Source organism: Anolis sagrei, chromosome 2, assembly GCF_037176765.1.
Source record: "Anolis sagrei isolate rAnoSag1 chromosome 2, rAnoSag1.mat, whole genome shotgun sequence".
NCBI lineage: Eukaryota > Metazoa > Chordata > Lepidosauria > Squamata > Dactyloidae > Anolis > Anolis sagrei.
This window is the reverse complement of record NC_090022.1, coordinates 29325475-29350306: the sequence shown is the minus strand read 5'-3', so window position 1 is coordinate 29350306 and position 24832 is coordinate 29325475. Positions and strand designations below refer to the sequence as shown.

Genomic DNA, 24832 nt, shown 5'->3' with positions numbered 1-24832 from the left:
ATTCCTCTTCTGCGAACATTTGCAGATCAATAGTATATGAAGATAATGCAAATGTCTAATACAGTTTTGTTTGCGACAGTGTCCGTGGATGTACTCCTGGAGAGCCAGATTTTATGGAGCCCACCAGCCCTACTTTATTCTAGGGAGAAACCATCAGCCCCCCATAGATGACTTGTACTGGAGAAAGTGTGGTACTTAATGAACAATATCTGTAGGCAGTGATGATGCTAACATGGGAAGCAGTGTATTAAGACTGTAGATTTTGCTTCATTTTATTGTGATTGATAATAAACACATTTAGAAATTATGACAGAATGTTTCAACTTCTGAAAATAGAAGTGAGCGGTACCCAACCATCCAAAGAAGACAGAAAGTGAAATGTCATGCCACAATATTTAAACAGTTCTATGTTGGTAGAAGGATGCTGTGAAATCACTTAGAATATTTTAGGTGATTCACTGAATCATTTTAGGATCTTGACCGCAATTTTCAGAATTGCTGTTGTTTTTAAAATCATATTTCCACTCTGGGAGCCAGGAGCAATTGGATCACACAACAAAATGTTACATATCGATAACGACCAACAGTTGGAATGCAAAAGTAGGAAACAGAATAGAATTGCACATTGTCTGAGAATCTGTTGTAAGGTCAAAAAGTGAAGCAGGAGAGTAATGTATTGAATGCTATGAAATCAGCAGTTTGTTTATTGGAAATACATTCTTCAGGAAACTGAATTGATAACTATATATTTGGGCATTTATTTATTTATTTATTTTTATTTACGACATTTATATGCTGCCCTTCTCACCCCGAAGGGGACTCAGAGCGGCTTACAAGTCATAAGTACATACAACATACAACATACTACATAATACATAACTAGCATAGTACTATTACATCATTCATAACACTAGTACTACATAATATTATATTATTGCTAGGGGAGGGGCGCTGATGTCACAAGGGACAAGATGGCAATGTCCTCCCGGCTCGCCTTCTTTATTCTGGCCCCAGAATAGATTCCGTAAATGGTAGCAAAAGATGGAGAAACTTCAGTCTCTGTGCAAAAATAAAACCAGGTGTAGATACAGAATATAGACCGCTGGTGTGAAAAAAAAATAGAATTAAGCCAAAGAAGAACATTAAATCCATCATTTCTCCAGTGCTGGCATACCAATAAAGGAATAAATGGCATACGAATAGAACTATTTCAAGCTTTAAAAACAGAAACCATACAAATTCTAACAAGATCTGCCAGCATACAGAAAGTAAAACAATGGTCCAGACAATGTGGAATAAGGGGACACCAGAGATTTTAGAAAACATTGCCAGATGACCCATATAAGCAAAAGGATGGCCAAAATTTTATGATAAAGTCTTTTAGCATATAAAGGAATGATAAATGCTAAGTGCTTATGCTATGTACAGAAAAGAAAGCAACACTAGAGATCATATTGCAAATATATTTTGTCTAATGGAACATACAACAGAATTTCAGAAGTAGCCTATGCTTTATGGATTACAGTAAAGCCTTTTACTGTGTTGACCTTGAAAAATGCAACATGATAGTCCTGATATGCAACCTATGTCTGTCCAAAAAGTCACTGTCAGGCAAGAATATGGAGAAACTGAATGGTTTTCAATGAGCAGGGGGTCAGATAAGACTGCATCTTATCATCCTACCCACTGAATTTGTATGCAAAATATATTATGTAGAATGCAGAATTAGACTTGAAGGAATGAGAGTGATAATTGAGGGAAGGGGCATTGGCAATTAAAGATATAATTTGATCCAGTCAATGAAGTCACGGGAAAATTGGACACTTCATAAGAATGATATTTTTAATGCAAGCGAAGCAAAGCAGCTGTATCCTGACAGTTCTCCTTTTCTCTGCTGCAATGATACAGTTCTAATACTTGTGTTTTAAAATGAAAGGACTGATCACAGTTGTTAATAGCAAGGTCTCTGATTCATAGGGTTGGCAAAAGCCAAGGCCAACTTGACAGCACATAACAAAAACAAGGTAGAGAAAGCTACTTTGAATGGGAGGGGAAGGTGAAACCGAGAATTGAAATAAACAACATACGGATCTCCTCAGCTGGATCAGGACAAACATCTCACAAAGCCTGAAACCCAGGGAGAACCTTGATGCCCAACTTTTACCAGTTCAAAGAATAACAATCTGTGCCCTCTTATTCATCAGCTGCATGAGAAATGATAAGAGGCTCGATATTGATGTTCAACACTAGTGAGCCATTATATGCCTGGCAAAGAGATCATGACACTTGAAAATATAATACATATATTTCTGACTATTGTAAGATTTTCCAATAGTCTACTTTGACCACAAAGGGCTAGACATATTGTGGGTACTAATGTGTGGCCTATCAGATTGCACTCGGTGGAATGAATTCAAAGTGCTCTTTCATCTGAAAATTTCTTACCACATGTAAAGATGTAAGGTATATTTCCTTTTTAAATGCTGATATTATAAGCTCTTCCATCCTGATGTTCAGGGATCTTGAATTTCCCATTAGATGAGGCACATTTTCACTGGCTCTGGCAGTAACTTTCAGAACTGTTTTACCACCCACAGCTCCAGGACTGATGAAAATTGGACCCTTCATAAGAATGATATTTTTTTATGCAAGTGAAGCAAAGCGGCTGTGCCCTGACATCATTTCTCCTTTTGTCTGCTGCAATGATACAGTTCTAATACTTGTGTTTTAAAATGAAAGGACTGATTTTAAATTTTCCTTGTCTTGATAATCCTGGAAAAAATTGAATTTGGTGCATTCTTTTCTTTTGAGAAATGATAAAATCTGGTCTTGTTCCAACTAATCATACTTTCCCCCAGTCTTACTTGCTCATCAAATCTCTATTAATTTTTCCCTTATAGAATTTGGATAGCTTCTCACCAGAAAGCATTTTTTTTGTTCTAGATATTGGCTAATTTTACATAACCTCTTTGTCCCTTGGTGTAGTCTGTAGCAACAGCACCACCAGAAGGCTGCTGATCATCTATCAGTTATCTTTGCTACGAGTTTCAGTTTAGAAGCTTTGCACGTTCTGGAATAATTCTCAGGTTTATATGTATACCTAATTGCAAAATGGAATAGGGTCCTTGCACTTTGACCCATGCCCAATAGTAGACTTAGCATCTTAAGCCTTGATGCACAACATGATTCTATGTTGCATCATTTAGGATAATACCTGATTCAGTCTGCAGTCTCCATTTTGGGGGTGAGTTTAACTGCAGGCCTCTTCTGGACTAAACTTGAGAATTTTCTATTTCTTTCCCTATCTCTCTCTCTCTAAAACAATATGAAATGGCCTTGTGGGGTGTTCCAAAATATTCAACAACTTGCTTATAAATTGCTGTTATTGTTGTTCCCTTTTCTCTTCGTAGATCAAGATATTTCTCTCTGTGTGTGTATGTATGTATGACACATTAAACAACTGGGGGTCTTTCATCTACAAAGACTTATTGCAGCCAACTAGCAATTCAAATGCTCTCCTGCAATGATAAAATAATATACAAAAATGTACTTTATAGCTAATGATAGTTTACCAAGAGCCGAAAAGTAATAACTATTGTTTAGCAGCAGCTGCTCCAAACTGTCAGTCCAAAAGGAACATAATCATTTTCAGAATTGCATATTGCTCTCTGCTTAGCTATCAGATGTAGTAAGTTCTTTAAAGGAACTTTTTAAAAATCTTAAAATATAAAAATTGCATTTGTTCCAAATTAAGCACAGAACACTTTCCCGAAATTTTATTTTATACATACATACATAAATGCATACACAATAAAAATTAATCATGCTTGAAATTAATTATCCTTTTTGTATGAAAATAGTAGAATTTGCAATGCAAGCAGAAAAAAAAGATAAATGATCAGAGCTGATATGCCTTACAGACACACATATACTTAGGAATATGGCGAATATGATTACAGTGAGGTCATATAAGGAATTTGTTGTAGTCTCCCTAATTAATGTTATAATTACTAGTGTAAAGCGTATTTTCAGAGGAAGGAACTGAGAAAACCACCTCTGAGTATTCTTTGCCTTATAAAATTAATGGGGCTGCCATAAGTCAACCAGTAACTTGAAGGCATATACATATGTACTCATAAATGTATTATAGCTTTCTAACTTTTGATGAAAGCCATGCAAGTTATCGTAGCCAAAATATGTTGGGCTATCTTAAAATCTCCCCTCCACCTTATTTTTTGTACATTTTAAGATGTTGTCTCTCTCTCATACTGAAATAATTTTGGAAGGGTTGTGTTTGTTGATTACACTAAATAATGGTTTAAGCTGAGTATGAAATAAACAATTATCTCTCTGATGTCTTGTGTCTTCTACAGCCTGTCAACCAAGGGTGTCACTATCAAAAAGAAATGAACCCTCTTTCTCAATCCAACCCAAGGTAAGCTGCTATTTACAGTCAACAACAGTGTGTTCAGAATGTTCAAAAGAACTAATCAATATGGCTTTTGCTTGGTAGACCCTTAAATCTTATTTTCAGCTACTCTGTCTTAGAAAGACATATCCACCCCCAGTCCTCATCCTTCTCCTCTCAAACACGATGTTTAGCAGCTACTATCATGTATATGAGCTTGTAAGAATGTAAGAGGAAATGAGTGAAAGCAGAGAGCTTCAGATTCCTTTTGCAGAATATTTAGAATACTACAGCCATACAAGTGAGAGGATGCTGGGAGTTGTAGTCCCAAATGGGGCCTTTATAGTCTCTGATTCCTAGGAGCCATTATGCAGGAATATTGACATACTGGACACTATTACATACCCTCCAACCTTTCCAGTTTAGTAAAGAGAGTTCCAATAAATCCTATGTCAGTGAGTTGCTGTGAGTTTTTCGGTCTGTATGACGATGTTCCGGAAGCATTCTCCCCTGACATTTCGCCCACATCTATGGCAGGCATCCTCACAACCTCTGAGGATGCCTGCCGTAGATCTGGGTGGAACATCAGGAGAGAATGCATCTGGAACATGGCCATACAGCCTGGAAAACTCACGGCAGCCCAATGATTCTGGCCATGAAAGCCTTCGACAACACAATCCTATGTCATTCCGTTTTTTTAAATTCCCTGTTCCTATTTCTTTCTCTGACCTCAGTTTACTTGCACTTCTGCAAATTGAGACCCCATCTACACTGCCATCTAATGCAGTTTAACTGCATTGAACTGCTTTAATGAGTCTATACTGACCATATAATCCTGCTTCAAATTGCATTATATGCCAGTGTAGATGGGTCTGAGTAAAAGATGAAGATGTACTTTGCGCTCAGCTCAGCAGAGGGGAGCGGAGAACAGGAGGAAGAATCTAACCCTTTACCCTAGGCTTAGTTTTTGCCATTTTGATCACCACATTTTGTTCTTTGGCCACATGTGTCCCAGCATTAATCTCTGAAATGTTTGAAGGTATACCATTAGAAGGACTATTTAAAAAACAGAAGTGCAGGTCGTCTACTGATAGGCTTATTTGGGCTGCCCACAGTTAGGAAGATGTCTAGAATTATGGTTTTCAGTTTTCTATATTCAGGTGTTTCTCTCCTAGAGAATTCTCTTGAGCCTAGGCCTAAAGGGCCACAGCAAAGCTTTCCTCAGGCTTTAGGTACCTTTTCTGAATTATCTGAATCAGAGTCAACTTTTTAATACAAGTAGAAATATTGATGGAAATGAGAGCTAGATGAGAAAGCATGCAGAGAGCATCCTATTAGTTTATATGTCTCTCATTATACATGTTGTTCCTCTTCAGAAGAATCCCATGACAGAAATGAATCATTTCTGAGGCTTTGCTAACAAGACTGTATTGAAAAGATCCGGGAAAATGTAGTGTTGGAGATGAAACGGGCAAGTTTGGGGGAAAGGGAGTTTCATGGAACCAAAATCTTACTGTCTCGATTGTCTTGTTGGGAACTAATTTGAAGTGTTGGTTTCAATGTGGGAGTAAATTGTGTTGCTTTTAATGTGGAAGTGAAAAATTATTTTTTAAACAAGGACTCACCTGCATTGTGGAATTAATACAGTTCGACACCACTTTAGCTGCCATGGTCCAATGCTGAACAATTAAGGGGATTTCAGTTTGATGAGGCATCAACATTCTTTGGCAGAGAAGGCTAAAAGCTTTGTAGAAATACAACACCCATGATTCTATAGCATTGAGCCATTGGCAGTTAAAGTGGCTTCAAAGTGCATCAATTCTACAGGGTAGATGCACCTAAATTGGGAAGAATTCACCCTCCTCCATCCTTATTGCGAATCAATGCCTACTGTAATACTATATTGTGGCAAATGCTCTAGGGATTATTGGGTCTCTGTATAAACTGAGGTTCTATCCAGAATCTTACCAAGCCTCCCCTGCAGCTGTATATTACCACTGAAGATCGATAATGAAGAACAAGCTAGTTTCAGGGAAGCTGTCATCAATTACTGATCTTCTCATTAAAGAAGTTTAATAAACTTCCAAGAAACCTCGGGGTTCCTTAGAATACAGCTGAAAAAGGAGTACTTTAAAGAAAAGAAGATTGATGAGCCATGTTAACAATTTCCAAGAATGTAAGATGGGAAAAGGAGAACAATATACCCTCTCAAGGAGAGCCAAAGTAGTATTGTAGCTTAAGCATTGATCTGCAACTTTGGAGGCCAGAATTTGAATCTCTGATTCAAAGATGACTCCGATCCAGTCTTGTCAAGAAAACTCCATATGTTCTCCTGAGGGTTGTCATAAATAAGAAATTATTTCAAAGCACACAACCTTAGCAACAATATCTTCTCAAAGCAGAATAAAATTAAGTAGTCTTTATAGAGGAGCAAAGGTTAGCTCATACTAGAAGGAATTTAGCTTATACTAGCTGTCCCCTGCCACGCGTTACTGTGGTCCAATCTGCAATCTGGAAAATAAAGTAATGAGAAAGTGTTGGTTTCTAATATATGTAATGTGGGTAAACAGTATTTCTTGCTGTTTCTTTATCAGTGTTGATGTGGAGATTGTCTGGCTTGCCCACTCTGGAGCATGCAACATATAATTGTTCTTCTTTAGGGGTCCTTTTCACATCTATAATACTATATCTGTGTGTTGTGTGTGTGTGTGTGTGTGTGTGAATCATTTATATCTATCTGTATCTATGGCTGGGTGGCTCTTTGTCAGGAGGGCTTTGATTACGTTTTCTTGCCCTGGTGAAGGGAGTTGGACTTAAGTATTTTCTGTTGGTCATGGGGGTTCTGTGTGGGAAGTTTGCCCCAATTTTGTCATTTGTGAGGTTCAGAATGCTCTTTGATTGTAGGTGAACTATAAATTCCAGTAACTACAACACCCAAATGTCAAGGTCCGTTTTCCCCAAATTCCATCTGTGTTCATATTTGGGTATGTGGAATATTTGTGCCAAGTTTGGTCCAGATCCATCATTGTTTGAGTCCACAGTGCTCTCCGGATGTAGGTGAACTACAACTCCCAAACTCAAGGTCAATGCCCACCAAACCCTTCTAATGTTTTCTGTTGGTCATGGGAATCCTGTGCGCCACATTTGGTTCAATTCCATCATTGGTGGAGTTCAGAATGCTCTTTGATTGTAGGTGTACTATAAATCCCAGCAACTACAGCTCCCAAATGACAAAATCCAATTTTTGAGTGATGGTCACTCCTTGGGTTAGTAGGTGTCTTGTAGCCAAATTTGGTGTCAATTCATCCAGTGGTTTTTGAGTTATGTTAATTCCACAAACGAACGTTACATTTTTATTTATATAGGCTAGCCGTTCCCTGCCACGTGTTGCTGTGGCCCACTCTGTGTATATGTGTTTTGAGTGTGTATATATGTGTATGTGTGGTTTTGCACATGCATTGTAATGTATTTTTTTTGCTTTTTTAAGTCTCTTCTGCTGTGTTTTTCAGTGTTTTTATGAGTGATGGTCACTCAATGGCCTGATACGTATATTGTGTCCAAATTTGGTGTCAATTCATCTAGTGGTTTTTGAGTTATGTTAATCCCACAAACAAACGTTACATTTTTATTTATATAGATTAGAAGGGATTCGATCTTTCAAAATTCCTATATGAAATGCCCCAAATTGCATTTCTCAATTACTGCAACATACATACGGTACATCCACTTTAAGTACTCTTCTGGAAAGAAAGGTAGAATAAAAATTTAATAAATATATCTCTCTCTTTATACCTCACCTTTTCCCCAAACTAGGACTCAAGGCAGTTTACAAAACTAGATAATGACAGTAAACATCCGTATGGTTAAAAAAGAAAAAGTTGGGATTAAAACAGTATTAAACTAAATAAAAAATTCCAAATGTTTCTTACTTCTTGCAATATTGCAGCAGAGGTACTGGGAATTCAAGCTATTTGAAACATGCTTAAATATATAGTTTGATGTGGGAGCCTTTTAATATGTATTTGCAAAGATTTTCTTTAGTCTCTCACACTATACAATTATGGTACTTTGACAACAGCTTTGACTACTTTGACTGCACCCTGTGGAAATCTGAAATTTGTTGTTTTATAACATACTAGATTATATATGCAGCATTGCCCAGCAATGCTATTTATTAGAAATACTCTTGCTTGGCTTTTTGATGTTAGGCTCATGGGCTTAACCAACTATAAAAGGTACCAGATCCAGACTTTTCTTGGAAGTCACACTCTCTCAGCCTCAGAGCAACATGCAGACATATACATATGCAACCGCACATTCCAGAATACTAATGCTAACTTAATTGCTTTCTTCCTTATGGAGAGTTTGTCCCAATCGTGGCCTTAAGAACTGTGTTTTTGACTTCTTGTTGAGCTTTTTCTAGAGGATGCCATTTGATCTGCTACTAAAAGGGCCATGGCAACCTTCTGGCCTTCTATAAGGGGTTCATAAAGAGTGTCTGTGTTGATGGTCAAGCCCTCTTCCTTTTGTCTCCTCTCCCTCTCAGGTAGCCTTTGTATCTATATGGTTGCATTTATTATTGCACATATTCATTTGTTTTTGGGACCCAAGCCCCAAGAGGGAACGTATTTGAAACATATTTGATGTTGGGTGATGAAGGATATATATATCACGTTTAGTCCAGGTCCATCAAGCCATGTAGGAGCCTTTGGGGAACAAACTTGCATACATATGTTCACTGCTGTTTGATTTGGTTTATGTATGTAAGGCATTCAATTTTGCCATTATTTTTTGTAAATCACTTTGAGTCATCCCCCCCCAGGAGTGAGAAAAACGGTATAACAACTGCAAATAAATAAATAAATAAATAAATAAATAAATAAATAAATAAATGTATATATAACTGTCCTCTTCCAAAAAAAGGCCTAGTGCCTCACCAAACTATGGAATCTTTGGATGTAGCCATGATAATTAAAATGGAGGAACTGTGCTATAATTGTGTAATGTCAAAAATATTTTTTTCTATAAGTAAATCCAATAGGTGTAGATCATTGGACTCAACTCTAGAGAACAAGGTTCAAATCCTCATTTGACCAAGGAAACTCACTGCATGACTCTGGGTACATTACACACTCTCAACCTCAGAAGAAACTAAAGGCAAACCTCTGAACAAACCTTTCCAAGAAAACAACATGGAAGGTTCCCCCTCAAGCCTGCCAAATGGAAAGAAGTGGTACAGGCTATAAATAGAATTGGTTTTCCATACTTTATATGTCAAGAGAAAATGTGTTGTTTTTAAAGCATGGTTGAGTAACTTCCCAAGAGCCAGGGCTGATTTTACAGCTATACTCTCAAATTGAGTATGTCCGTAGTAGGCGTTAGTAAGGTTGGAGTTAGATCAAATTGACAAAAATGGACATAAAGCAAGTACAAACATGTAAAAGTGGGTAAACATATGCTTGCCATTGTTACAAAATTATAATTCTATTACGATAATTTCTCTGCATTAAGTAATAAATTCCTCCCGCCCACTAGGAATTACTTGAAGAGATTATTTGTTTTTAAGGCATTCAGTATTGGTTGTATTAATTACAGATCATTTAGGATTAAAATTAATGCATTAAGGGATGAATTAAATTCATTATAGAGAAAATGTAATTAATTACAGCATAATTTTTAATTTTAAGTCAACATGGGAAACCATGAACTTTAAATTAACTTGGTTTGGTAGAGCAATACAGACAATAGCAGTGGCAACAGAAGCAGTAAATTAAAATAAGTGTATTCCGAATTACTGGAGAAACACTTAGGAAACCAAGGTTTTGCTTGACTGGTAATTGGCAGGGTAATTGACTTTATTAGACAATTGCCCTGTGTTTGTACATTTAGCAGTTGGCCAGCAAATTAAAGCAGCAAATCATGACACCAGTTTCAGCAATTATTTTAAATTCACGGAATCGCAGGAAGGTGTTGGGTGAACTGTGGCCCTCAGGCATGCTTTAACCTCATCTTCTCTAGAGGCACATCTTTGAATTACAGATAATGCAGAACAGTAACCAGAACACATTATCCCTTAGATGATTCATTATAGTCAATACAGATACCAATATGAACAATCCAAATAACTTACTACTTTCTACTCCATGCTTTCTACTACATGCCTAAACAGTAGGAAGAACCAGTGGGCAAGAGCCCCAGTTTTCTCATCCATGCAATTGTTAATCAGATGGTAAGAAAATCCAGAGTACTTAGGCAGCAATGCCGCTTATGCTTTTTCTAAGACAGATAGATAGATGTCGAAGTATGTATGTAGGTTGGTTGGTTGTTTGGTTGGTTTGTTCCATACAAGTTCCTACATGGCTTAATCCATCTTGACCAAACTTGGCACACATACTCTTCAATGTCCAACTTAAAATAATTGAAGGTGTTGCATTTTTAAAATTACCCCTTTGGTAAGAGATAAGACCTGATTGTGGGAACTAAATACACATTTGGATCTTAGGTTCTCTTTCTGCAGATAGCAGTTATTTTCCAGCAGAGGGTTTGAACATAAAAAGCAAAAGCCTTGGACAATACATAAAAAATAACTTTCTCAAAACAACAAGGGTGTTTTTTGGTTGCCATTGTTGTTCAAGAAACATCAATACTTCTAAGTCCCTTCACCCATTGTCCTATGACATCACCTATGATATTGGTATATGCTACATCTGTGGGAAATGAAAAACTTCATTGTTTCAACACTGGCCTGTATTTGGTTTTTTTTTTTTCCTCACTGTGGTCAGAAGAAGTTTACTGGTACATGTTGAGAATAGGTGGAGGTACGCTGCCAAATGCAGCCAAACACAATTGTTCCCATTTCAGTTTTTGTTTTTATTAGCTGCATCCTGCCTTTACTCCAAAGTACTTGATAAACAATATAGTAAAGTTTATTATTTCCCATGTCATTTTATTAGTATTAATTCTAAAGGGGAAGAAAGGATCCTAAGATGTTGCATACTTCTCAAAATTAGCTTCCGGAGTAAAGCAAATGGCCAGTCTGATGTTCTTTTCACATAAAAACCTAGAATGAATCCATCATTTTTAGTTGTACTGGGGAAATGTCTGATCCATCTCTGTAGACTCTGCCAAGAAGTAATTGACCAGCTATTTAGTTTTCATTGGAACATCTTCCCATTGATCTGTGAAAGACATTTCTTGCCAGACTTGGTTGGGGTGGTTAAGATAATTAACCAAACAGCTCAACAACAACAAAAATCCTTGGTGTCTTGTTTTTTAGGCCTGTTCCTGGGAGGGTTGGGGGTTCTGATTAAGAAAATTGCATTAGATAAACCACATCAGCTCTTAGATAGGGTTATAATGGTTTTCTATGGGTGAGCAGGCCCCCTGGTGGCGCAGTGGGTTAAACCGCTGAGCTGCTGAACTTGCTGACTGAAAGGTTGGCGGTTTGAATCTGGGGAAAGGGGTGAGTTCCCACTGTTAGGCCCAGCTTCTGCCAACCTAGCAGTTCAGAAACACGAATGCATGTAGATCAATAGGTACACTTCTGCAGGAAGGTAATGGCACTCCATGCAGTCGTGCTGGCCACATGACCTTGGAGGTGTCTACGGACAATGCCGGCTCTTCGGCTTAGAAATAGAGATGAGCACTACCCCCCAGAGTTGGACACAACTAGACGTAATGTCAGGGGAAACCTTTACCTTTTTACTTATGGGTGAGCAAATGATGTCTGGCAGATGCCAAATGCTCTGTATCTCAAAAACTAGAGCTAAAAGGCTGATAAGTGCAATTTGTTTAAATCAACAGGTCAAATATACCCAGAAATAGCGCTAATATCTGAGGCAGCAACATGTGTGTTTGGCCAGTGTAATCAGTTTGTACTCCAGTCTTAGGATTACAGCACTGGAAGGGATCTGAAAATTAATCTACTCTGATCCAACCCCTACACAATTTTTTTTCTCCCATGGAGCACAGAATTAGAATTCAGTTAAGTTTGCAGTGCTAGGCTGACACTCTCCTGTTCCCATTGTAACCAATAAAAGAAATCCGTTATTTCTGAAAACGCTCCACTGTGGCTGCAATCCTATACAAACCTCTTTGAAATTAAGCTCAATTGAGTTAAATGTGACTCGATGGATTCAAAGTGTATGTTTTATAGCTGTCTCCAAGAGCCATGGCAAAGGGAAGCATAGCAAAAATACAGATATTGTACTTCAGCCCCACTTTATTGTCCTGATTTTTGTTTCTAAAATGTATGGGCAATCTGTAAAATACCTGACTTGGTATTGCCTCCATAAATCTTGTGGCCCTTACGAACTGCCAAAAACGTGTTACTGGATTGTAAATACAGTGCTTGACACAATTATGAGGTCAGGTTGCATCACGATTAAAAAAAAAACCTGGAGGAGATAGATATAGTAAAATGATAATATATGGCTGTTGTTAGCCTTGTTAAAATAGAAACAAAATGATGCTGCCATTCTTGGAGAGAAAGTAGTATGAAAAAAAACTTTAAAGGGAAATACTGGTTCTTTAAGTCTGTGATTAAAAAAAATCTTTAAATCTGTTTACCAAATTCCATCTTGCAAGGAACAAATCAAAATCTATTAACTTGGGAAATTCTATAAATGAAATCTCAAGTAGAAAACCAATTGGCAATTTAATATAATTTGTATGGATTATTGGGATATTAAAGCAACACAATTGCAAACTGAATATGTAAGAAAAATGCAAGATCTTTGTAAAGGTGGGATAAAGGGGAGTTATCAACAACAAAAAATAAGAGCAGGCCTTATGGTTTCTTTTTATAGTCATATCAGTGTTGAACAGCAGCTTTTTATAAATATGAGATCTCTTCTTAAATAGAACTCAGTTTGATGCAATGTTATAGATACGGTAAATGACCTTAAGTTTTGTTTTGCTCAGTCATGAAGTTCAGTTAGTGACCTTAATACAATTGCTCTTTCTTTAGCAATACTACCTCACCGTAATGATAGAGTCCCCCTTTATACTGCAACTCATTCTTTGAAAATATTGCCACCAGCAATGGTTTTTTCATATCCTCAGTGCTGTCATAGTGTTACCTTTTAACATTCACTGACACAACTTTTCTTGAGTGACACAACCTTTTTTGTTCTCTTCATGGAAAATGACTAAAAGTCATCTACAATGTATCCATCTTACACTGCAGCAGAGATCCTTTGTATTGGCAGTTTATGTTTATGGTTCTAAACTTTACAGTCTAAAGTTTTTATTACACAGATGTCAATGTTCATAGCATCACCCCCATTTTAGATTATAGTCAAATTCAGAGCCTCAGAGCAGTCATAAATTGGAAGTGGCGAGGAATTTTATATACATAAATGCCTTCCTTTTGTGCGAAAATATTAATCAGTGCTAAATCTAAGAGGCAGCATTAGTAACTATTACACAAATGTGTATTTAAACTGATTTCCCTAATAATATATTGCTTACATGCTAGTTGAACAAAATCAAACATTTGGAAGCAGATAAACCTGCCGTTGGTTGGTCCATCCTATTACAGTACTAAGGGTACATAGCCATCCCTAGAGCTTGCAAAAATGAGCACATTTTTAAAACATTTGTAACTGCTTTCTTTTCTAGTTACAGGTCATAGTAGCACATGACGACTGACATATGTTATTGTTCAGGATACATTGTATTAATTCAGATGCAGTGAAGATAGGGTCCATATTCTGCACTGTGGAATTGGTTAAATTTGACAGCATTTCAAGTGTGATGGTTCAGTGCTATGGAATCTTGGGAACTGTAGTTGTACAAGCTATTTAGCGTTCTCTCCTTATAGTGATGATGAGCATCAGATTACAAATCTGATGATTCCATAGAGTTGCATCATGGCACTTGAAGTGGTGTCACACTACATTAATTCTACAGTGTAGATGTGCCCATAATCTTAAAACATCAGTGTATAATTACTGTGTGATGTACTGGGATACACTTGAATGCTTCCCTAAGTGCCTGGTCCAGAATTCCTATACTAGAGCACAAGTGACGAAAAACTCATCTTTTATGTAAAAAGACACAGTACAGATGATATCTTCACTCCTATAAGGTAGCAATATACATAAAGAAGAAAACTTCCTTCTCTGCACATATTGTGTCTGAGCTGTTCAGAGTAGTGAGAGGCTTAACCCAGGTGCTCACCAATACAAATTAATTGCTAGAACTGGGTGTCAGCCCAAGTTGATGCGACAGTCACAAGTGTTCATTATCAGCTTCAGCTGATATGTCAGAAGCACCCCTTCCTAGAATCTGAGGACCTAAAGATGGTGATCCCGCCTCAAGCTGCAGGGAGAGGCAGGTAATAAATTCATTATTATTATTATTATTATTATTATTATTATTATTATTATTATTATCAGATCATTTGTTTCTAGTTTGGAAAAAGGACCAAACAAACCAGTCCCTAACAGATATTTCCTACTTTATAAGAGATGTCTACAAACTTAGGTCCATTAAAATGTTGTGTTATTATATACACTCTGAACTTTGGAATCGACAGTATGAGGGAAAATGGTGAAGATTTAAATCACAGTAAATACATAATAGCAAAATAGCTCAAGGTTAAATATGTGCATATTAAAAATGAGTTTTAACTATACGAAAAAAGCATATTCAGTTTTATGATTCATTAGATGAATGAGGTCATACAACTTCATTAATCGTACACAACAGGCTGCACAATGTTATGAAGTATCATGAACTATCTTGCCAATGCCAAAATAAGCGTGCAGCAATGATATATAATGTAATGTACTTTGCTTTTATATTGGCTTTGTTCACTAATTCACAGAATTCAATAATTTGCAGTGGGTCTGTACAGTCGTTAATCTGAATTAGTACAGTTCCACCATATTTGTCAGCCCAACTCATGCATTAAAGGGAATTGGAGAATAAAGAGGATCGTAGATCAGGATTGTCTAATAGTTTGGAGACTTCATCATCTTAGCAACTATTGTATAGCAAGAGGGAAGAATTCCATATCCACAGGACATATGTGTACTCTTGTTTTGAACTGGGTTGATTGTAATGTTTCCCCTTGGAAAACTGGAAAACAACTGTTACGTGGAAGAGATTTCTGGTATTGTGAGACCTCTCACAACTTCTGCAAAAAATTGCTAGAATTAAATTAAACCTAGTACTAAGCTACAATTCCTAAAATTATTACCTGACAACCATGGCATTAAATACCATAAACACAGTAAAACTCTGCAGGTAATTTATTGTTGTTGTTGATTTTTTGCCAGAACTACATTGAAAGTGGCTTTCCAGTGTAGAAAATACAGATCAGAAAATATGTCTCAAAAAGAAAAAAAAAGTGTTAAAAGCAGTACTCCAAATAAACTAAAAGTCAGCAATTGAAAAAAATAATACAATGTCTGACATCAATAAAACCTTAAGCATTAAAGGAAAATATATGTTACAAATTCTACTCCAAACGAACTAAAAATCAGCCATTTGAAATATAATTCCTGTCATCAATAATATTTTAAACATTAAAAGCCTACTGAAATAGAAAAGTTGTTTCTTAGAGCAAGAAGAGGACATAAAGAGACTGACTGTCCTCCTTTGGTTTTTGTCCATTGGGCTAGAAGTCAATGCCATTGTATGCAATGTGACCTGCTTCTGAACAGGCAAGTGTAGACTTCTTATGTCGGTTTCATTTATCCTGTGGCAATTCATTCAGCTTGTTCATTTGTTTCTGTGTCTTGGAGCATTCAATTTTCCTTCATATTAGTATCTTGTTACTTTAAAAGGTAACAACAACAACAACAACTTTATTCTTGTATCCCACCACCATCTCCCCAAAGGGACTCGGGGCGGCTTACATATGGCAATGTAACAATGGAAACTGCATGGCTTAAGTGTTACAAAAAATCTTTTTGTGACAAATTCAGCAGTAGACCTGGCATACTTACAGTATTGCTGGAAATAGTCAGAAATCAGAAATGATTTTTCTATCAAGTATTGGTGAAGCAAAACACAGTTTTGATACAGCAAGCAAACTTATCAGTTGTGGCTGTGGTCATGCACTGAAATCAATGCAGCTAGCACTGGAATTCATTAAAATTGATTTTGAGTGCAAGAAATGGAACTTAGAAGAGAATTATATGCTAAAGAGAACTAACAGGCATCTTAAAATTTCTTTTTTAACAAAAGAATTTCACATGAATTCTGAGTGTGAAAAGTACAAAGTAAAATGAGTAAGTTTCAAAGAGACTCCTTATCCCAAAGTTCTTCAGAAGTTTAGGGGGCGTCTTAAGGAACTCCAGTGTCGTGCCTCAAACAGTGAAACTGTATTAGGAGACATGTCTGCCTGTGTCTATCTATCTTTATATGCATATCATATGCATATAAAGAGCAGGAACAGAAAAAAAGATAAATTAGTATCTACTCAAAGATCTCTAAATCTAACTCCCAAATGGTTAACAGCAGTCACAAAATGACTCCTGTCTATTCCACTTCACCCACTGTTGCCTTAAAATATATTGCTGAAATGTGTGAATTTTTGTATATGAAATGATTGCAAATTTCATTCAATTTTAGTACTTAAAATATGTTACTGGATTTAAAATTCTTTCATTTTAAGTATATTTATTTTCTACTAATTCCAGTTGCTGGATATTAGGGCTTTCTCGTAAAAGAAATGATGCGCTAAAAGGGAACCATGTTTAATTATTTGAAGGCATGTCATATTGAAGATTTATTTTATTCTGCTCCAGAGACTAGGATACAAAGTCCTGGATTCAAGCTACAAGAAAGAAATAGCAAGGGGTTGGGTGCCCTGTGTGGTCTTTTCCAACACTGTTTCTATTTCTATTGTTCTAGATCAAACGAACATAAAGCCAACAAACCACTGTTATAGGCATACTTGGTGTTGATGAGACCACAAGGGCTGAGCAGTGTGTTGTGTCCCTTTCACCAGGGACAACAGACAGTTCCTTGTGGATTAGCATCAGTTGTTGGACCAGCACTTTAAGGCCCATCTATATTGCCATATGAAATCCAGATTATCTGCTTTGGACTGGATGATATGGCAGTGTAGACTCATATAATCCAGTTCAAAACAGGTCATGTGGCTTATCTGCATTGATAATCTTGATTAAATGGCAGTGTAAAGGGGTCCTAAGTAGTGCTGCTCTACAACATGTCTTTGCGTTTTTAAGATGAGAAACTGGGAGTGGCTCTGCACAAAACCTTTATCCTGTGGCCGATTCAGCATGGCAAATACTGGATTGGCATCAGCATGTATTTGACTGCCAGCCTCCATGGCCACTGCAGAGGCAGGAAGGAGTCCTACTGTTCTCTTCCATTCTTGTTGTCATGTATGGCCAACAGGTGCAAGATGGCTGGGGCACCGGAATGACATTGGAAGGTGTGATAGGATTAATTGCCCATCTCCCCCTCCCCCCTTCACCAATCATCTCATCACTTCAGCCAAATCACCAGGCAATTAGCGACAGCCATCAGCCAAGTTGTGCCCATTGGCCACTGCTACAACTATAAAACAAGGGAGATGTAAACCATTGTGGCCAATACTGTTTTGGAATGTGCCCAACTGCTTACATTGACCAAAGTCATGCTTGGATTTTCAGTGAGACTTTGAAACAACACAAAGCTTTAGTTAACACAGTTCAAACCTAGGTTAGCCTGATTCAGCTCCATATATCATCCAGCCACACAGAGTTGAATTGCCCCTCTTTCATAGTAATGAATTAGTGAAGATGTGCCTTGGGAAACCAGGTCTGTGGCTTATGAGATTCTTCTACTGCAAGGATCCATTTCTACACAAGATTCTGTTGAGGAACCTCTATACTTCTCCATATTATATTATACTCTAAATCATATAGCAGGATACATTTCACAAGCCTGTCTTGTTGAGTGTCTGTATTTGCCATGAATGAACTAAAATGACACATTCAACATCATGTTTTTGTTGTGTCCGTTTGTCAGGAGCAACTTGAGAAACTGCAAGTTGCTTCAGGTGTGAGAGAATTGGCCGTCTGTAAGGACGTTGCCCAGGAGACACCCGGATGTTTTGATGTTTTACCATCCTTGTGGGAGGCTTCTCTCATATCCCCACATGGGGAGTGGAGCTGACAGAGGGAGCTCATCCACGCTCTCCCCAGATTTGAACCTGTGGCCTGTCGGTCCTCAGTCCTTCTGGCACAAGGGTTTAACCTATTGTGCCACCGGAGGCTCCACCATAACATCATGTTATGATAACAGATTCAATTCTGACAAAATAGAGGGGATATGGTCACTATCATTCAAAAGGGAGAACTTTACCCCTGTGTGTTCTTGGTAGCTAAGCCTTCCATTCTTCGGATTATATGTTCATAAAATATTGTTCTACTGATTCTTTTGTTCATTGATTTTATTTTTTAAAGCCTCTCATTCACTAGTCATCCACTTAAGAAGAAATGAGTGGCAATCTATATTACAAAACAGCAGACGGTTTTCAGCAACAGGCTATAAGCAAGAAAGCATGTGTTATTAAATGTGAAATGCCTGGTTATTAGAAGTGAGTATTGGGTGCTTTATGAATTACTGAAGCATTAAACATAATTCTTAAAATGAATGGTTCGCTTGTCCTCAGCTTTTCATATCTTAAAGTAAGAAAACAACTAATTGACACTTTAGTTAAATGTGTGAGCATCTGAAGCAACAGATGAGTGAATCGGAATGCTGACAGCTCATAATTGATACGCTTCATTATTGCCTATTTGACAGAGATGAAATGAAAATATTCAGGAATCTTGCAAGTATCTCCTTTTCCCAGAGCAAGTCCGTTGATGAAATTTGTACATAGCTAATAAGTTGATAATCAACATTAGCAAACCAAAAGGGGCAAAAGGGGACTGGACAGGGATTTTATTGTTGCCACTGCTGTTATTGCTGTTAAATTGAGTAATAAAACATTGTGGATTTTTTTCTCTATCGTCACCATATATATTGTCACCAGGCTAATAACTACAATGGAATTGTAAAAAGGTGCGGAATTTATGTAGAATAACACTTAAAAGCTGCAGTATAAAGCATCTTCATTGCAAAGATGGTAACTATAAACAGTAGAGTTTAATGTTGAGATAATTGATTTTAATGTGTATGTATGTGTACAGTCTATTTATGTCCCGGCATTGAATATTTGCCATTTATATGTTGTGCATCACCCTAAGTCCCCTTTGGGGTGAGAAGGGCAGATATAATTTTTAAAAATAAATAAATAAATAAAGCTTACAGTGATCAAGTAAAATCCCCAACAGAAAATATCACAAGTTACTTAATTTTCCTTATTCAGCAGTGGGAAACATTCACAAGCACAATTACAGGCTCAGGCCATCCATATCTGAGCAGATATAGGATGATACTCTGGGACTTTAGCCATCCTGCTCAGTCCCAAATGGCTTCACCATTACCCTGTATCAGATTCCCTTCAAAAAATAATGTCCCAAGCCTTGCTTAGAAGGCTTACTGACCTATAACCATAGATTGTGTGCTGCAAAGTTATGATTATTTTTTCCTATTAACATGTCATAGGCTTGGATCTGGATTTGGGATTAACATGCACTCTTTCACACCTTAAATGTATGAGCGTTTTGATTCTTTCTTACACTAGTAACTGTTTTGTTGGGGTTTTTTTGACTTGCAAAGCACCATGTGTAGTGTTGGTGCTTCACAAACATATGATAATAACACAGCATCCTAAAAAAGGAAAATACAGCGAGCTTATCTGTTATTATAAAACATCTTTTGGATCTCAAAATCTATGGATACTCAAGTCCCATGATATGCAGCATCATAGTAAAGTGATACCCTTATATGAAATGGCAAAATCAAAGTGTGCTTCTGGGATTTTTTTTGGGGGGGGGGGATATTTTCAAGCCATGGATGGTAGAATATGTGGATGCAGAATCTGTGAATATGAGAAGCCAACTGTATTTTTCTTAAGTTGCATATTAGTTAGAACTGCCCCCCCCCCCTTTATTTGTTAATCAGCTACCAGTTAATTGACCAACAGTTAAATTGATGTAAAAATTGCATCTCTAATTGTGCTAAAGTTGATGTCAGATAATAGGGAAGTTTCCTCCATGCTGCTTAATCTATGAGAGCTGTTTTATACACGTAAGTGATCAATCCATTTTCCAATCATCAGGAAGTGTGTTTTCACTGCTTAGGATGTTCCGATAGAGAAGATTGTTCCGCAACATCTTCAGTTGTTCAGACTCTACTTATCAGACTTTTTCAATGCACAAAGCGGCCTCTTCTGAAACTGGGAGGTTTTTAGAGCTAAGTGAGCAGAGAATTGTGGTTTCAAGCTATTTAAAAACTCTCAAGGTAAGGAAATCTTTGTTTAGATAAGAGTACTTGAAGTTTAGTTACCCGGACTTTCTCAGGTGGAGTAGAAATAGGCAAAAAGGAATGATTGTGACACTCTGTGTTTACTTGTGGTATTTGAACAGTCCACGCTAGCAAAAAGAAGAAGGAGAAAGTTTCCAGGAAAGCACATACAGTAAATGAAGATATTATGTATTAGGGATGGAATGGATCTGTCAGTTTGACGGATTGTGAGGCAAAGAACAGATTAACAGATTACTCATAGTCAGAATGCAGCTTACTGTGAAAAATGTGCAGGAAATGATAAGTGTTGGTTTGTGCTGATTTAATGATATTTTAGCACTACAATAACACTCCAGAAGAGTAATATAATGTCATTTTTGCTGTGCATTTTTAAATCATCAACACATTGCTGGTTTTTACTTTAAAATAGTTCTCGGTTCTATATGCCACCTCCCAAAAATGCAAACTTTTATTGCAGTGTAAAACTTTTGCAAATAAGTTGCAACCACTCTTCTTTCATTTGTTTACGTAAATTTCCTATTCTACATAGTGACAATAATGCATTTTTATCGTTTTCAATTTTCCAGCTATATATTCCTCACCCACTGCAGAATTCCATCCCTTTTGATTTGACCTAGAACTGGTTGTAATTACACAGTTGCCTGAATTAGGAACTATTTCTCAGTCTTGACTCACTTTGGATGTAAGAAATAATAATAAAAAACCCACAGTCAATGCAAGATATTTTCAAACATTCCATAAGAGATCGTACAGCACCTTCTTAATAATAATAATAATAATAATAATAATAATAATAATAATGACAATAACAACAACAAATTTATTACCCGCCTCTCAGCAGCTCGAGGTGAAATACAACATCATTAAAACAAGAGATAAAACATTGTTAAAAGACATACAATAGGATACGCAGATTACTAAAATACAGTAATGAAATGCAGATTAAAATTCACAACTTAAAAATGGACCGATCAGGCCTGCCAGAAGAGATGGGTCTTTGATTGTGTTTTAAATTCCAACAACTGATTTAACTGTCATCCCACAGTCTTGGGGAAGCTGATGTAAATGTCCTCTGGGTAATGGATGCCAGTCAGGTTCTGGCAAGATGAAGTAGACACCCCTCAGAGAATCTAAATGTTCAGGGCAGATAGTACAGGAGAAGGTGAACCTGTAGACAACTTGGACCCAAACAACGTAGGGCTTTAAGGGTCAAAAGTTTGTACTTTGCCCAGAAACTAATTGGCAACCAGTGGAGTTTCTTTAGTATAGGTATAACATGCTCACTCCTAGATGTTCCTATGACCAATCTGACCACTGCATTTTGAACTAATTGGAGTTTCCGAACTTCCAATCTAAAACGCATTACAGAAGTCCAACCTTGAGGTTACCAGCATGTGCACTACCATATTCAGGTCCTCAGATTCTAGGAAGGGGTGTAGCTGGCATATCAGCTGAAGCTGGTATTAATCACTCCTGACCGTTGCATCAACCCAGGCTGACATTTGGAGGGAAGGATCTAGGAGCACTCCCAGGCTGCCAACACAGTTTTTCACGGGTAGTGTAACCCCATCCACAACTGATTGACACACCTCCATTCCTATGTTTCGACCCTTAATGGCAAGCACCTCTGTTTTGTCTATATTCAATTTCAATTTGTTTTTCCTCATCCAGCCCATTGCCTCCTTCAGGCATTTATTCAGAGCAGACACACTGATCTTAGTTGACGCTGTTTTGGGGGGCATGGGGAAATATATTTGGGTGTCATCAACATAGTGACAAGACCCGGCCCCATGCCTACAGATGATATCTCACAGTGGTTTAAACATTTTAAAAATTGGGAATAGAATGGCATGTTTTGGAATGCTATGTAACAGTTCCTTTTTTGAGGAGCAGCTGTCCCCAAGCACCACCATCTAGAACCTGCCTGAGAAGTATGACCAGAACCATTGCAGCACAGTTCTTCCAATTCCCAACTCCTTTTCCATTTTAAGATGGAGATCATCCACTAAGGTGACCATAGCAGACTCAAGTCAGTACCTTGCTCTGAAGTCAGTTTGAAATGGGTCAAGGAAGTGTGTGTCATCCAATACTGCCTGGAGTTAGAGAGAAACTGCCTTCTCAATCACTTTGCCCATAATAGGAAAGTTAGAGACTGGTCTGTAATTATTAAGGCTCAGGGGGACTTTTTCAGCAGTGGTCTACCTACTGCTTCTTTTAAAAAGGGTGGAAAATTCCTTTCCCTAAGAGATGCATTAATATTTTGTCGTATTTGAATTCTAATTGCATGTCCCCCCTGAATGACCAGTCAAAAGAGACAAGGATCAAGAAAGTAGGTTGTCTTCCTTATTTGCCATAGCAGTTTGTCCGCATTAACAGTCCTCACTAATTGAAACTGGTCAAGTGTAATTTCACTCACAGAGTTGCCAGCCAGCTTGTTCTCGACTTCTGCTCCAATGATAGCATCTGAGGCCGGTTCCACACAGGCCTTTACTTTAACCTGCGCCCGACTGCGCACGAGTTAAAGTCCACACACCTCCCCCCAAAACCCGCACTTTTTAAGGGAATGTCTAGACACCAAACAAACCCCCCAGAAAAGACCTAAACAGCCTCCATGAAACTATTGCCGGAGTTCTGCTGGTGCATAGAAATGATGTGTCATTTCTCCAAACCTAGCTTGAAAGTATGGGATTTTAATAGCGATATGACCTTGTATTGATTTATATAAGGTACCTAGTTGAACAATGTTTAATATACTGTAATTAGAGTATCCAGGCAGGTGCACAGCTTTATCATTCTCTATCTGTCTGGATAGTTACATATGAATACTGAATGTGACAGTACAGACTCTATTATGAATATTAACCTGGTTGCTCCAGAATCGGTTAATGTTTTAGTAATTAAACACTACTGTCCTTATGTACCCTATGTCCTTATCTCTTTCTGAATGTCCAGCTTCTCTGCCTGAACCCCTTTAATATCAGTAAAAAAAAATACAGCTTGAACAAAATAGAGAAGAGTTTTAAAATATATATATACCTTGGGAACACATGTCCAAACATCAGGAGAAAAGCATTTCTTTTTAAGACCTGATAACTGTTTAAAACCTGTTTATGCAGAGTTCTGTACTTCTCTGATATGTAGTCTAATCCCTCTGATCCTCTACAGACTCGTATAATGCTTTTCTTGCTGCCCCACCAGCCTTTTTCAGCCCTAGTTCCATTCCTACATTCCAGTCTATTACACTCTCAGGAAGAAAGATGAGGTAAAAAAACAAAGCCCAGATTTCATTTCCTTGTGCCCTTTTTCTCTCTCCTTCTTTCCTTTATTGCTCTTTTCCTCCTTCTTGGAGAACATCATGGCCCAGAAAAATAAATATGATATCATTGGGGAGGAAATGGTTTTTTGATCATGACCTGTGTTTCTACAAAGAGCAACTTCTGGTAACAGGTAGGTTGAATTTTATGAATCTTGCACACTTCACCAGGAGGGCTTTAAACTGAATCCTGCAATAGAGAAATATAGTATTTCTGAGGTCAAGGAGACACCAACTACGGAGGATAAAATTATTAATGATGCAGGGAAAACTGGGTCTCTCATTGGGACATCTCTAAACTGAATACCAGAAGAATCAAAAACAGTATATGAAAGAACAAAAAGAAACCAAGTAATGGGAATTGTAGCATCAATGAAGTAGGGGGAACTGAGTCATTGCAGAGGCTTTACTTAGGCGATCAGTCATAGCCGAGGATGATTGTTTTCCAGATGTGGTGGCTTGGCGGTGGGTCCACAGATGGCTGTGGAACCCTATTCTTGATCCGCATGTTCTCCCTCAATGTCCAGATGGAAGGCGGTCCCGGTCAGGGTTGGCTTGATGTGCCTTCCTCTTGGCATGTTTCTCTTTTCAGCCTCCAATCATGCCCCTTCGAATTCTGCAGCACTGCTGGTCAGAGCAGACCTCCAGTTAGAGCGCTCAAGGGCCAGGGCTTCGCAGTTCTCGGTGTCTATGCCACAGTTTTTGAGGTT

The 24832-nt window shown here is 37.6% G+C and overlaps 1 protein-coding gene across 2 annotated transcripts in view; it reads left to right on the top strand.

The window, feature by feature from the left end:
- The window catches only part of CFAP20DC (CFAP20 domain containing), a 177580-nt gene that overhangs the window by 130462 nt on the left and 22286 nt on the right, over positions 1–24832 (top strand). For both annotated transcript variants that reach the window (XM_067463435.1, XM_067463434.1), the window contains one exon: positions 4374–4435. In XM_067463435.1, the coding sequence (XP_067319536.1) occupies positions 4374–4435 (62 nt within the window). The remainder of the gene's footprint in view (positions 1–4373; positions 4436–24832) is intronic.